Here is a 16,055-nt window from a genome sequence, read left to right as displayed (position 1 = left end):
TTGTAAAGGTAAAATTGATAAGGCCTTGGCAACAGATTGGATATAGAGGTGGAGGAGGATGTGGAAAGTGTGAGAGAGATCAAGAATGACACCTACGCTTTGCGCTTGAGAAGATGGTGATAACCTCTACAATAACAGGGAAGTTAGGCAAGGGAGGTTTTGTTTGGTTTTCTTTTGGAGGGAGGAGGGAGGGAATAATGAGCTCAATATTTATTTTTAGGAAATGGAGAGCTATTTTTGAGCGAGGAGTGATATGATTAGATCTGGACTTTAGGAAGATTACTTTATCATTGATATGGATGCTATATTGAAGGGAAGGGAGCTTGAGGCAGGAAAAACAATTAGAATGCTAAACAGAAGTCTAGGAGAAAGGTGATAGAGGCTTGAACAGGGGTGGTGAAAATGTGAAGAGGAAGAAGAGGTTGTGGGGGTAGAACCAACTAGATTTGGAAAATGATCTGGTGGTTGAGAATAAGAAGCAGGGCAGAATCAAAAATAATATTCAAGCTTCAAACCCAGGTGATTGGTTGTGACACAATCAAAAGAAATAGGTAAGCTTCTTTAAAGAGATAGGGAAACCATGGGTGTAGGACACTGCATATTTTATCAAAATTTTTTTGATATGTTCATCAGTTTTACTTTATTTTTTATTTATTTTTTCTTCCCCCTTTTTCTTCTACATTATAAGGAATGGTTCTCTGGAAAAGGGATACAGTGGGAATTGTAGATGATATTTTTTTAAAAAATCCAAGAAAGTCAATTTTTAAATAAAGATACAGGATAGTTAGAAGGAAGGGCAGGTTTTTTTTTCTCTGCCCTGGTATTTATATAAGAAAGATCTTTGATTTAGATAAAAACAAAGAAACAATGAGTACCAAATTTGTAGACAACAGGAAGCTAAGAGTAACAGCTATTTTTTTTAGTTAAGTCCACAGTTGATGAGCCAAAGCTTCTCATGTGTATGCATAAATATACACATACCTATCTTCATACACACACATACATATACTTATTATATGCACACACTAATAAATGCAAATCTGTATGATCAAAAAAAATCCATTGTAAAAGTGTAGAGGGGAGCGTATACATGGGGAAAAGGAGGCATGGAAGAATGGAGCAGGCTAAATATGTTTTGAGACAGCAATTCGTGTAATAAAGAACTGGGTGCTTTAGTTGACAAAAAGCACAAAATAAGTCAATAGTGATGTAGCTGCCAAAACCCTAATGGGACAATAATCAAGTATAGCATCCAAAACAAGCCACACAACAATCCTATTAGTAATACTCAGACCACATGTACAGTACTGGGTCTAGTTTTGTAAACTACGTCTTAAAAGGACATTGAAAAATCCAAGTACTGTCAGAAAAGAGCAACCCAGATGGTAAAGGTACTAAAAACTAATGCCGTGTAAAAAATAGTTCATGGAACTGAGGATGTTTACACTGTAAAAAAGGAGGGAAAATGGAGTAAAGGAAAGGATGAACTATGGTAGTAGTCTTAAATTACCAAGAGGAACTATCATATGCAAAAGAGTTTAGACATCTGTGCAGCTCCAGAGGGTTAAACTAGATAGAAAACAATGGGTAGAAAAAGTTAAAAGAAAGCAGATTTCATCTCAATATAAGGAAAATTTCCTAGTAATTGAAGCCATTCAAAAGTGAAAAGTGTTATGCCTTGTGTAATACCAAGTTGCTTGTTCCTGAGATAAACAAGCAGGGTTCTTACATCAAGTAGAAATAGACATAAATGCCTTCCAAGGGTCTTATGCTTGTTGTCAACTAAACTAAGCACCTATCTTTACCACATGAATATGACATGAATTACATGTCAAGAAACATATTTAATCCCACTTCATTTTTCTGCTAAACATGGCTATATCAACTTACACATTAATAGGCAGTCCATAAACATTGATTAAATTGGTGACACTCATATGCTTTGAATGTGGTAATAGTAGAATGAGCGCCAGAAGAAATAATGTGAGTCTGAACTTTTCCAGTCACTGTACTATACTTTTTAGATGACTCACATAAAAGAATGGCTGAAATAAGATGGCAGCATAAAGAACCAATTTTGAGAGAAATTAGATGCTTGCAAGAGATACCTAATGCCTTATCTATGATACTAATGGAAATGTTGAGTATATGGTCTTCAAATGGTTTTAGTTTAGATATAAAATAAGATGTTAAGATAGTGAAAAAACAGTCATTGCATGAATTCAAAAACCATCTGTACTACTTAGATATTCTCTCCCTTCACCATTGATTTCTAAAAGTACTGTATCTAGAAACCCCACTTCCTACTACTGCTCTAGAAAGCACAGCACACAAAGTGGCATCACCACATTTTAATCAATAAACAAGTATTCAATAAGTACCTACTATGCGCTAAGCACTGTAGCAGGCACTATAAATACAAAGACAAAAGTAAAGAACTGCCCATACCCTTGAGGAGTCTGCATGGCAACAGGGGAGACAACATGCACAACACAAAGGTACATGCAAAAACACTACGTGGATAGTAGATTCCTAGGTAACCTGGGATGGGAAAGGAAAATCAATAAAGGTCACATGCCTAAGGGGGCATATGCTTGAGTGGAATCTTGAAGGCAACCAGATTTCAAGAGATGAAAGTGAGAAAAAAGAACAGTCTAGACGTGGAGGTTAAACGCCTGTGCAAAGGTATGGTTCATGCAAGATAACAGGAAAGCCTGAATGAGTGGACTGCACAGTGCAGTAAGTGGGTAAGATGTAATGGCATAAGGCTAGAAAAGTAGCATGGGGCCAGATTATGGAGAGCTTTAAATATCAAACTAATCTAAACTTGATCCTAGAAGTAATAGGGAGTCACTTAGAGGTTATTGAATAAGGGGATAACATGGTCAGATCTGTGCAATTGGAAAAATCACTTTGGCAGCTAATTAGGAGAAGACAGGAGGGGAACCAAGAAAGAGGAATATCACAAAAGGAGAATATCCAGGAAGAAAAAGTTACCAAGAGCAACAAATGCTGCATGGAAGTTGAGAAGAATAAAGATGAGAAAAAGTCACTGAATTTGACTATTAAGAAATCAATAGTAACTTTGGAGATGACAGTTTCAGTTGAGTGATGTCAGAAATCAGAGGGTTCAGAAGAAAATGAAAGGAGAGGAAGTGAAGCTAATGAGCATACAAGGTTTTTCCCAAGGAGTTTGGCTGAAAAAAAGTGATACAGGACATTGTAATTTTTAAGGAGAGGGGAGACTTGGATGTGTTTGTAGGTAGTAAGGAATGAACTAGTCAACAGGGAAAGAATGAAGATGAGAGAGAGACAGAGAGAGAGAGAGTGAGTGTGTATGATAGTGGGGAATATGCTGCAGAATACAAGAAAGGATAGGAATGACAGCATATGTAGCAACCTATTCATCAGAGACCAAAAAGAACAGTAAGATACAGAAGGGGCTAATGTCAAAGGACTACAATGAAGACAAAGGGAGGAAAAGGGAGCTCACAACAAATGGCTTGATTTTACTGGTACAGTATAAGGTGAAATATTCAATTAAGAGTAGGGGAGATGGAACTTTTTTGAAGAGAAAGTCTAGAACAGCCACTGTGTGATGAGTGGTATAGAGAATCAATAAGGGAGGAGCAAAAAGCATTCCTTGATGCAGACAAGGTATTATCTAAGATGAAAGGCAGCCTTTTCCAAGGAGAAAAAACTACATCTCATAATCTAAGAAAAAAGTATTCATGGAGGAACCTAATTTCACGGGTAAGCTGACTCAATTTCTAGGAAGTCTGTGATGTAAAGGTCTCTAAATATATACAGCTTTAGTGCAAATGTGTGCACACACGTTTGTGTGTGTGCGTGCATGCATGTGAGTATGCACACACAATTCACTAACCTATCCAAATAAAAGCTCTGAACATTAAAAAAGGATTTAAGGGGCAGCTAGGTGGCGAAGTGAATAGAGTACCAGCCCTGGAATCAGGGGGACCTGAGTTCAAATCTGCCCTCAGACACTTGACACTTACTAGCTGTGTGACCTTAGGCAAGTCACTTAACCCTGATTGCCTCGCCTCCCCCTTTAAAAAAAAAACTATAAAAAGGATTGAAAACATTTCCATTAAAGAGCAACAGACTTCAAAGGTGGAAAGAGACACAACTGAATGCGGCATGCTCAGTTAATGATCTCGGGCAATTGGTTAACATTTTCTGGACTTGTTTCTTCATTAGTAAAATAGAAATGATAGCATACAAGCTGTAGGGGTTGTTGTGAAGGAGAGGGACTAGATTTACCAAGGATTATTAGTTCAGCAAATTTCCAGGTAAGGAACCTCCCTTTCCCTACACAGGGTCAGCAGCTTCTGTCCAACATATAATGTTACTCAGTAGTTGCCTAGAGCAGTAACAGGTAAAGTGATTCGTCCAAGGTCTAGCTAGTATGTGTCAGAGGCAAGAACTGAAACTAGCTCTTTCTGGGTCCAAGAATAATTCTCTATCCACTACACTTACATGTTATGAAGAAAATATCTTTTCAAATCTTAAAAAAAGCTACAAAAAATACAAGCTAATTTTCTATTACTACAGTGTTACTTAAGTAGCAGAAGGCCAAGGCATTTCAGTTGCAAAGACTAAGGTACTCCATTTGGCTCTTAAAGCTTTGTGTTTGCTAGGAAAGACCAGAATCTCAAAGATAAGTTATAAGGGTTTTTTTTTTTTTTTGAGAAACGGGAGACTGAAAGTCCCCATCAAAGTCATCTACAGTAAAATGACTCAGGGAGAAAGAAGCCTCATGTTGTCATTTAAAAACCAAAAATGAGGAATATTACAAGATACCAATCTCTACCTCTCTGTCTTGTGAGCAGCCACGCTTTAAAAGAGCAAGTTTCATATCACTGCTTATGACAAAATTTGCTGGGCTTGCGAATCGATTTTTATCACAATCTTGTACTAAGAACACATATTTTTATCCTCAAGAAATGCTCATTGAGGAGCCACACAATAAAAGCTCGATAAAACATGCAGATTTATTAAATACACTTTGACATTTTAGTTATGCACCGAGCTTCTGACAAAAATCACTGAAGTCACAAATGCAAGCCACAAATCCCTGAAGAGAGTAATAACAGTTTAGTTTTTCAGACCAGGAGAAATTGTTCACCCCATTTCAAGGTGAGTGAGGTAGAAGGGCAGAGGTGGGAGAGAACAGCTTTTTGGTGATGTTAAAGCCTCATAATAAAAAACAACACAAAAATCTAAAAAGAGAGTAGAGTTAAGCATCTGGTTCTCAATATATACAAGAAGTCTGTAACAAACATTTATTAACTGCTTACTATGTGCCAGGCACTGTGCAAAGTACAGGAAACACAAAGAAAGGCCCTTGCATACAAGGAGCTTAGATTCTGAAGGAAGTAAAAACAAGTAAACAGCTAGAAAGATAAAAGGTATGTAGAGAGTAGATGGAAGATACCCAGAGGGGAAGCTGTCAGCAACAGTAAGGATCAGGAAAAAAGCCTTCTGTTGTAAGTGGGATTTGAGCGAAAATCTTGGAAGTCAAGGAAACTAAGCAGTGAAGGTGATGAAGTAGAATCTCGCTGGCATGGGGACAGCTAACACAAAGGTCTGGTGGACAGAGGAGGATTATTTTGTTCAAAGCATGTGAAGTAAGGCAACATGTCTGGAACATGGAGTATGTAAGAGAGAGCGAAGTGTCTTTATAAAGATAGAGCGATGTCGATTTAAAGCTGTGAATGAGCAATAAGAAGAAGAGGTTATGAATACTTCAACTAACTGTCCAAACTTCACAAAAAAGCCAACCGTCTTAAATTTTGATAATTTATAAAATTGATAAATTGATAAAAATCTTTAAGTTGAACCATTTTGTTTACATTCCTACATGGAAAGATGATATTTGCAACTTATGAGACCTTTCTCAGTATTAGGGTAGTTGAAGGGAATATACATATATAGATAGAAGGCACAGGGTGAGTTGAATATGAAGGGATGACATCTAAAAAAAATTAAATTAAGGGGTGAGAGAGGAATATACTGGGAGAAGGAAAAAGGGAGAGATAGAAGGGGGTAAATTATCTCACATAAAAGTGGCAAGAAAAAGCAGTTACAATGGAAGGGAAGAGGGGGCAGGTGAAAAGGAATGAGTGAATCTTGCTCTCATCTGATTTAACTTACAGAAGGAATAACACACTCAATTGGGTATCTTACCTTATAGGAAATCGTAGGGGGGAAGGGGAAGGGGACTGGGGGTGGAGGGGTGGGGGGATGATAGAAGGGAGGGCAGGGCAGATTGGGGGAGGAGGTAGTCAAAAGCAAACACTTTTGAAAAGGGACAGGGTCAAGGGAAAAAAGGGAGACAGGATGGAGGGAAATATAGTCTTACACAACAAGACTATTATGGAAGTGTTTTGCATAACAATACATGTATTGCCTAGGTTGAATTGCTTGTCTTCTCAAGGAGGGTGAGTGGGGAGGGAAGAAGGGAGAGAATTTGGAACTCAAAGTTCTAAAAATAAATGTTCAAAAAAAGAGTTTTTTACATGCAACTAGGAAATAAGATATACAGGCAACGGGGCATAGAAATCTATCTTGCCCTACAAGAAAGTAAGGTGAAAGGGGATAAGGTGGAGGCAGGGAGTGGGGTAACAGAAGGGAGGGCAGACTGGGGAAAGGGACAACCGGAAAATATGTCATCTTGGGGTGGGGGGTGGGGGAGGGTAGAAATGGGGAGAAAATTTGTAACTCAAAATCTTGTAGAAATCAATGTTGAAAACTAAAAAATATTAAATAATAAAAATAAATTTTTTTTAAAAAACTTTAACTGTTAAAGATAAGAAAATAATTGAGAAAACTATGGCATGGTAAATAGATTCCCAACTTTGATCACAAAAGGCTTGACTTTCAAGCCCTGCCTCTGCCTACTAACTGAGTGACCATGGGAAAGTCACTTAAACTCTTAGAGCACAAGGCAATGATTTTAGAATATAAGTTAATGATGAGCTGATGATCTGCACCAATGGAGAAAATTTCTACAAATGGGAGAGCTCCCCCATACTGACGAAATCACTGGTCACCTGGGGTTGCAGTGGATAGAAGCCTGGGTCTGAAGTCAAGAAGACCTGAGTTCAAGTCCAGCCTGATAATTACTAGCTGTTGTGACCCTCAGCAAGTAGCCTTAAAATATTTTTAAAAAAACAAAGAGCAAAAAAAGCCTCCATGTTTGCCTCAGTCTGGGGGATAATATTAGGATAATAACAGCACCTACCTCACAAGGTTGTTCTAAGGATCAAATGAAATACTATCTGTAAAGTGCTTAGTACTTTATCTGGCATATAATAAGCCCTATGAATACTTGCTTCTCTTGACTCCTTCCCCCTACTTCCCATTTAATTATCAATGGCCTGCCTTTATACAGTATTTAAGCTTCATAAATTGCTTTAAATTATATTACATAGATATTGCAATATTTTACCTTAGCCAGAAACACATGATATACTATCAAAAAGGTAGGAAAGGGTAACGTCAATGCCAATGGTTTGCAAAACATAACTTGAGAGAAGTACAACAGAAGACAATGAATGGAATCATTTCATAAAACACTGAAAAGAAGCCTACAGAAAGTTTGTCATGATCATCCCAAGTTTATATAACAATAATAACAATCACAAAAAATAGCTAGCATTTATGCAGTGCTTTAAGGTTTGCCAAGTACTGTGCAAATATTATCTCATTTTATTCTCACAAGCTCCTTGGTGTATTAGCAATTTTGATTTGAAGATCTTTCCCACCCATTAATAGGCCATGTGACCTGCGCACATCACAGGAAATCTAAGTTATATGGTGGGAGGAGCTTCCTGACAGGCAAAGGAAGTTATGTCACAGAAAATGCTGAGGGAGACGGAGAGAGACAATATGGCTGCTGGTGACTGCTAGCGGCTGCCCTCAGGATTGTTAGAACTGAACAGGCTGACTTAGCTGTACTGTGAGTTTCTTTTGGGGAGGACCCCAGCAGGGGGTTGGAGAGGCTTTGGGATGGCGAGTTTCCAGACTGTGATATGTGTTTTAAGCTCCTTGCTGTTATGATAAAGTGGGCTGACTGGCTATGGGAGCTGAACATTTGGTTATGGGATATGATTTTCTGGTGTCTGAATAAATGTTATACTTCTTTTACCTTCTTTATGGAGAGTCATTCTTTGCGATAGAGAACTACATAGGCCTATTCATGATTATTGTTGACGTTGGTTTACTGCCTTACTGCTTCACTTCAGAGGTAGGTGCTAGCATTATCCCCATATTACAAATGAAGCAGACAGAGATTAAGTGACTTGCTCAGAGTCACACAGCTAGTAACTACCTGAAGCTGGATTTGACCTTGAGTCTTTCTTACTCCAGGTCCAGAAATCTATTCATCCTGCCACCTAGCCAGAAGGATACAACAACAACAACAACAACAGATACAAAATTCAACAGATTTTTTTTCAGAGCATTTCAATAGTGATCTACTCTTACCATCAACAACAATGAAGCCATTACAAGTAGACTCTAACAACCCATTATAGAATGTGCAAGAAAACGAAGTACTACTACTAATACTGCCACCACCACCAGCAAGAACGATAACAATGAAAGCCAATAAGCAACTGTTGATTTGCTTTCCAAACCGGAATATCCTTCTTGGACATCCACTATTCCCTTATTTGTGCTGTTTCCTACTATTACAATTTAGGCTCCTTGAGAGAAAGAACCATCTTGCTTAGCACAATCCTTTGAACAGAATAATAAATACTTAATAAAAACATTTTTCATTCATTCATGAAAATGAGTAATAGGGAGGTTTTGATAAGACTATCTTTTAAAACAAACCACACTTTCATAGCCTCAAAGTTGACTGAAACATGAAGTAAATATAATACCTTACTCCGTTTGTTTCTTGAATACAAAAAAGGCTTCGACTGGTAGCAAAAATGAAGACTAGAAGACTGTTCCTCCATCAAGATGTCTCCCATACACACATTAAGATCATAGCTGACTCCTTGATAAGCACAACCATGGTGCTAAGTTTTCTTATTGCTCCTCCAAATCAATAACATATGAGACATAAGTCAGAGAGAAATGCTCAAACATTTTTTACCACTGTCATGGAAGATGTCCTGAAAAAGAGATTCTCTATGAGAGAGAATGAGTGGTAAGGTACTCCAAATGTTCCTGTTTGTGATGACACTGTTGATTTTACCAGGCCCCAAGATACTATGGCTGGCTTCCTCAGTGAAATCCACAGCTAGAATTTCGAACTATGCCCAAAGGGCAATCAAACTGTACATGCCCTTTGATCCAGCATATAATAAAAAAGGGAAAGGGCATTGTGTAAAAAATATTTATAGCAATTCTTTTTGGTGGTGGCAAAAAACTGGAAATTGTGGGGATGCCCATCAATTGGAGAATGGCTGAACAAACTGCAGTATATGCATGTAATGGAATAGTATTGTGCTTTAAGAAATGATGAGCAGGCAGATTTCAGAAAAACCCGGAAAGACTTACATCAACTGATACAAAGTGATATGAGAACTAGGAAACCATTGTACATAATAACAGTAACATTGTGTGATGATCAACTACGAATGACTTAGCTCTTATCAGCAACACAATAATCCAAGATAATTCCAAAGGACTCATGATGAAAAATGCTATTCAAATTCAGAGAAAGAACTGATGAAGTCTAAATGTAGACTGTAGCACACTATTTTCAATTTCTTTATTATTTTCATGTTGCTGGGGTTTTTTTTTGCAATATAATTAATATGAAAATATTTTATATGATTGCATATATATAACATATATCAAACTATTTACTGTTTTAGGGAGGGGGAGAAGGGAGAAAAATTTGGAACTCAAAAAACTTGTCTTTACATGTAATCAGAAAAAATAAAATACTATTAAAACAGAGAGAGAGAAATCCACAGCTACTCAAAAGATCAACCAAACAATCTATGAAGGAAAAAAAATTCATATTAGTCAACATTTTGATACAAAGTTGGATGTACGGATCATTAAGTAAAGCCATCAGCATACATCCCTCTTGGTTAGGCACAGTAGCTCTGCCTGGAGGAGGAAAATAGGCTGAAACTCATATAGCAGGTTTTTAAAATTTATCTTTTTATGATTAACATTGCTTTTATGCTATAGGAAAATAAAGGATGGGATACTCAATCTGAAGATTCTAAATTGTAGATAACTCAAAAAGCAATGGAGACAAATGGTGGGTAGAAGTAGGGAGCAACATATTAACAAAGACCAATCAACCAGAGATGGGACTGATGCCAGGCAAGATAGGACAGAAAACATGGTGGAAAGTACTGGACAGTAAAACTGAGACATTTTAATAATATTTTTGATACAATTCATGACTTCATAGCAATTAAAGCAAGAAAAAAATGGTATAACATAACAGACTGAATTATGTTGATTTTACCATGGCTTTAAACTCAAATAAACCGTTCTCTTAAGAAAATAACATTGTGTTCTTTCTTTCACTTAGGAGCTTAGCTATACCATACAAATGCCTCATCTAAGTTCTGGGGATGGTTTAAATAAAGACCCACAGAGGCAAATAGATTGCGGTTTTAAGAGGATAGCATGATAATCAGTCTGCGTAGAGACTAGGGATAATTTTGAATAGCTGGACATAAATGTGGATAAGAGAATTAAAGATACATTTTAGAAGGCAGCCTTGGCAAGTAAGATCTGATATACTAGGCAATGGAGAATCACTATGGGTTCTTGACCTGGTAAGCGATGTGATCAAAAGCACATTTCAGAATTCAAAAGCATTTACTGAGCACTTGTTTTGCACGAGAAATTGTACTATATATGTTCATTTCATTTTTGTCTTTTTTTCTTATGAAGAAGGTATATTTTGGTACCTCAATTCCAGATCCAACAACAGAGTCCAGTGGTCTCTTCTTCCTTGGTCCAATGGCTGCAAGGGCTGTAATATTGGCATCTCTTTGTTGCATTTGTGCCAACTCAAGCTGCTGCATCTAGTATATAAGGAAATACAATGTGAATACAAACATCTGACTAAATGTCATCCAATCCCACACCCCTCCCCCACCACCTCAATACAATGATTTTAATATAATAAAGCATTCTTTATCAAGGATATTTCTGTACTTTGCAATGCCCAATAAAATGAGATTAGAATTTTGTTGTTGTTCAGTAGTTTTCAGTCATGTCCAACTCTTTATGACCCATTTGGGGTTTTCTTGGCAGAGATATTGGAGTGGTTTGCCATTTCATTCTCCAGTTCATTTTACAGATGAGGAAACTGAGGCAAATGGGATTAAACAATTTGCCCAGGATCACACAGCTAGTAAGTGTCTGAGCTCGGATTTGAACACAGAAAAACGAGTCTTCTGATTATCAGGCTGTGCCAGCTTGCTGCACCACGAGATTAGAGTACCAACGGCAAAAAGTATAAAGACTAGATTAGCATCTAAACAAAACAATCAAGGGAACATTACCAATCTTTCCTATATCCCCTCCTTAAAACACTCTCCAGATCTTAATCTCACAGGATAAAAAAGGGTAGCGTGTAAAGAACAGGAATAAAGCCCTTTATCTGAGTTTTTGCCCAAATCTAATCCAGGTGTAAAGAGGTAAAAGATGTCAAAACAACAGATATAAAAAGCTGAATCAAAAGCAAACCTTTTCTGATACAAATGGATAACCAAAAAAAAAAAATTTATTTTTTTTTTGCATTCTGTGCTTTGGTACAAAATGTGATCCAGAGAAGAAACTTATTTAATATTTATTTCTGTGGTCTTAAAAAAAAACCACAGGAAAAATATATGATAGCTATTTTGAAAAGCATCAATCACATACAAATTCACAGCATACCCACCTACAAACTGACATTTTTGGGGAAATATGTCAGCTAAACAACTAGAGCAAAACTAGATTCAGGGGCGTGTGGGAGAAATGTTCCATTAAAGTCAAAGAGGAAAAGCAGCCAAATTGGGAAACAGATATTAGCACCCTGCTTTATCACCTCATCATGGCTGAGATGTTAAATGCTAGGCTATAAAAATGATAGCAGAAAAGGAGCTCAGAAGTGATGGGAACAGGATGAACTACTGTATCTAGAGCTAACCTTTTCCAGGAGAATCTACTTTATATTTAGTAGACATACCATTTGTAATGGGGGTGAGGTTTGGGTGGGGGGAGGATTAGAGGGGAGAGAGAACGGAAGGAAAGAAGACATTTTTAAAAAGCCCTGAACTTCACACTACTGGTCAACGACCAGTAATTGCATTGGTTGAGGTGGTAGTTCTCTAGCCAGACTGCAGGGTGACTAACTAGCCAAGTAATTATGTAGTGAAAATATGCTTCTATAGTTTCACCCCATCTTTCCTAGTTCTGCCTTCTGGGGAAAAGCAAAACAAATCTAAATGTTTTCCTCAGTGGGTAACCCTTGAAATCTCTATGGTAACCTACCCCACACAAAAAAAGTTCTCAGACCAAACACTGCCAGTATCTTCACTTCACCTAATCTTCAGAAGACATGATATCCTGTCCCCTTACCATCATAGTCAACCTTTTCTGGATGGACTATAGTTTGTCAAAATCCTTCCTAAAATGTAGTACCCAGAACTGAACATATAGCTATGGTCTTAAATGTACAAGGACCCACTTGTCTCATTCTGGATATTCAGATTCTATTAAGCATTCATGGATCATTTCAGAGTTTTGAACTGCCCTGCATTTTGAAGTCTCTACTATTTAACCACATTCTCCCGCAATTTTTGAACAGCTAAAATTTATTTTTTAACTAAAATGTACAACTTTCTTTTTTTCCCTATTAAATTCACATTATGAATATAGTCTACCATTTCAAGACCTTTTTGGATCCTCCTCTATCAAACAGTTTTATATTTACTGCCAATTTGATAAGCATGCCATTTAAGCCCTTGTCCAGGATAAAAATAGGAGAAAAAAAACAGGGCCAATAAGAGATCTCCGAGGCTTCTCATTAGAGTCCAACTTACAAGGTGACATTAAGCAATTAATGACTCCTACTTGGGTCTCGTCATTTAACCAGTTTTTACGTTTTCTTGACCTTTTTGCTTTCTAAATGAATTAATAAAGCATTTATTAAGCATTTACTACATGTAAAGCATTTTACTAATAAGCACCAAGGACACATATAGGAAATTAAGACAATCTTTGTTCTCAAGGAGCTCACATTCTAATGGGGAAGAGAATACTTATGGAAGTTGCAAATCAGAAAGGTCCCATGGTCTTTGGGGTACAGCAGCCAAGGAGATGGTGATGCCTCTTCATTAATGTCATTTTCACTGATAAAAATACTATCAGTTTCTGGTATGGAATTATTTGACAACACCATGGACTTTGGTAATAAAAACTTTCTTTTCTGGGTCTCTAATAGTTATGGCTAACACACCTGTGGGAGCAGCTACCAGGCTGCATCTCCACAGGGGATTCTTCCCAGGATAATGGCTAAGGGCACTTGACTGGAAGCATCACTATTCCCAAAGCTGTTGGGGTCACAGGCCCGGACTACCTCCGCCAGGGTCTGAGGGGGAATAGTGGTGGCTCAATCTGCCAGGCACACACTCCCTTCTGTCTCCTCTTCAGTGCACCCTGCTGCTTCAGCTAGACTAGCCTGTTTGCCCTGTGAGTGACAACTGGTTGGGGATTGGTGGGGATGGCCAATGCTTCACAAGAGAGGCCTCCCAAATCAGTGTCTGTGAAGGATAGGCTAAAACATGACTGGTTATCTGGGAGATGTGGCCATTCCCAGGACTCCTGCACTGTTACTTCCCAAAAATGATTCCCCACTTCCCCCTCCTACCACTGAATCTGCTCTTATTACAAAGAAAGAATGAAGCAAAGCAAACCAACACAGCAACAATCTCTGCACCTGTACTCCCCAACCTCTCTACTAAGTGAAGAATTTTGTTATCAGTTCTCCAGAACAGTGGTCTCTAAACTACTTTAATCACATATTCCTATCATTAAAAAAATTTAACAGATTCCACTATATGGTTACTAATAAGTTATATAGATATACTTCTGTACTATTATGTGAGTTATAAAGCTTACATAAAAAAATAGATGAGGTAACATTTGGGCTTACTGGGTACAGGGATGCCAAGGTCATACCTACGGTTTAGGAAAAATCACTTTGGTGACTATGTAGAACACAGATAGGAATGGAGAAAGACTTGAGCTACGGAGACCAACTAGGAGGCTAATGAAATAGTCCAGGTTGGAGGTGATGAGAGCCTGAACTACAGTAGGAGCTATGTGAGCTCAGAGAAAGGGACAGAACCAAGAAATGTTATGGAAACAGAAATGGCAAGATTTGGGAGCTAATTAGATATGCAGCATAAGAGAATAAGTAGTCAAGTCACACCATACTTTCAAACCTAGGTAACTAGACAGAAATAAGTTCTAAAGATGAATGATTTGGGGGAGAAGAGTAATATAATGAGATCTGGGAAGCATTCTGGAACTCATCCATGCCTGTCATTTCACGTTATTCACCTTTTCCCACTAAAAAGGCTGTTTACTGTTGCCACAAGTTAAGACTGAGGATAAGGTGTAGGTAGACTGAGATGTAGATATAGGTAGAAGAGATGGGAAATTGTGCCTGCCCAGCTGCTGTGTGAGTATTCTAGGGTACTGTTGGGTTTTAACCACCCTGAGAAGCAGATAGAGAAGAAATTATGAGCTTTCCTGGCTATAAAAGAGAGTGGGACAACAAAAGAGTATGAGGAGATAACAGGTAAAGAAGTGGTGGGGTTAGCTCAAGAACCAGTTACCTCAGAAGAGTAGGATGGGACTCAGTTTCAACCTTTGAGTACCTACTTATCCCTTGGGTCATGCCATAGCTCTGTGGGGCCTAGGCGCCACTTTGGAAACCAGGACTCTAAAAAACAGAGTATTGTGCACCACTGTCATTAAACTAGTTGTTAATCCATCCAATTAAAAACTAAAGCCCACATCCCTTCATTTTGTCCAACAGGAAGAGCATGACACAATGTCAAATCCTGAAACTCAGCTATAGGACATCTCCTGATCTTATAAGTTTACTATCTTAGCAAGTTAACATAAATGGTTTTTATCCAGCAATCTAAATGCTCACAAACTATCCCTTTAACAACGTGTTCTACAACTATACCAAAAAATGAAGTTAAATTCTCTCCTCCTTTTTTTGAAAATCAAGGCAATTTAACTATCACCAATCTTATAATGCCTCTTATTTTCCAACATTTTTTTTCAGTTCCCAAGAGTAGCTCAACAGTTAGTCAGTTCTTACTGGTAGTTCATTTAGGTTCAGCACTCCCTTATTCTACAAAGATCTTTAAGACATTTAATTTTGTCAACAAATCTCTTGTACATTTCACAGCTTCTCTTTTCTACTTCATCAGAACTGTTGTGTTCTCTCCACAGTAGAGCTTTCCATTCTTTTTATGCCAACTTCCCCTATGGAATATTAGGCCAAGGAACCTATATTTCGTCTCTTCACTCTTTTCAATTAATTCTTCTATAATCTGGAGTATGTCAGACTATTAATAAGATCAAAGACTTACAGCTGAAAGAGACCTTGGAGACTGAATCCCAATCTCTCATATTTCACAAACTCTAAGATGCAGTGGTCACTTCCAAATATTGTAACATTTCAACTTTAGCAGAAAAGTTCTTCCTTGTTGATTAGCAGAATGAAGTCCAGGAGAAAAGTTTCTTCTTTTATCTTTTGAGGAATGAAATTATCATAAGAGGCCTCAAAAGGAGATGCCCACACACACACACACACACACACCCCTGAAGTCATCTATCATCATTACTACATTACTTAGCTCCTTTGTTCAGTTTTGCTGTTTCTCAAACTTATCATTCCATTTCTTCTTTTTGGCCAAGTATACAGTTCCCTCCATAATGCTATTTCTGCTTTAGCTTCCATTGCTCCTGAGCAAAACGTTCTCCCCATAATGCTACTTCTACTCCAGTTCATGGATTTCTTCAAAGGTGCT

The 16,055-nt window shown here is 37.8% G+C and overlaps 1 protein-coding gene across 2 annotated transcripts in view; it reads right to left on the bottom strand.

The window, feature by feature from the left end:
• TAF4B (TATA-box binding protein associated factor 4b) overlaps positions 1–16,055 on the bottom strand; it is a 200,810-nt gene that overhangs the window by 51,266 nt on the left and 133,489 nt on the right. For both annotated transcript variants that reach the window (XM_036768688.1, XM_036768680.1), the window contains one exon: positions 10,920–11,036. In XM_036768688.1, the coding sequence (XP_036624583.1) occupies positions 10,920–11,036 (117 nt within the window). The remainder of the gene's footprint in view (positions 1–10,919; positions 11,037–16,055) is intronic.

Source organism: Trichosurus vulpecula, chromosome 1, assembly GCF_011100635.1.
Source record: "Trichosurus vulpecula isolate mTriVul1 chromosome 1, mTriVul1.pri, whole genome shotgun sequence".
In the NCBI taxonomy this organism is placed as follows: domain Eukaryota; kingdom Metazoa; phylum Chordata; class Mammalia; order Diprotodontia; family Phalangeridae; genus Trichosurus; species Trichosurus vulpecula.
Note: the sequence above shows the minus strand (reverse complement) of the source record. Positions and strands in the feature narration are given on the sequence as shown.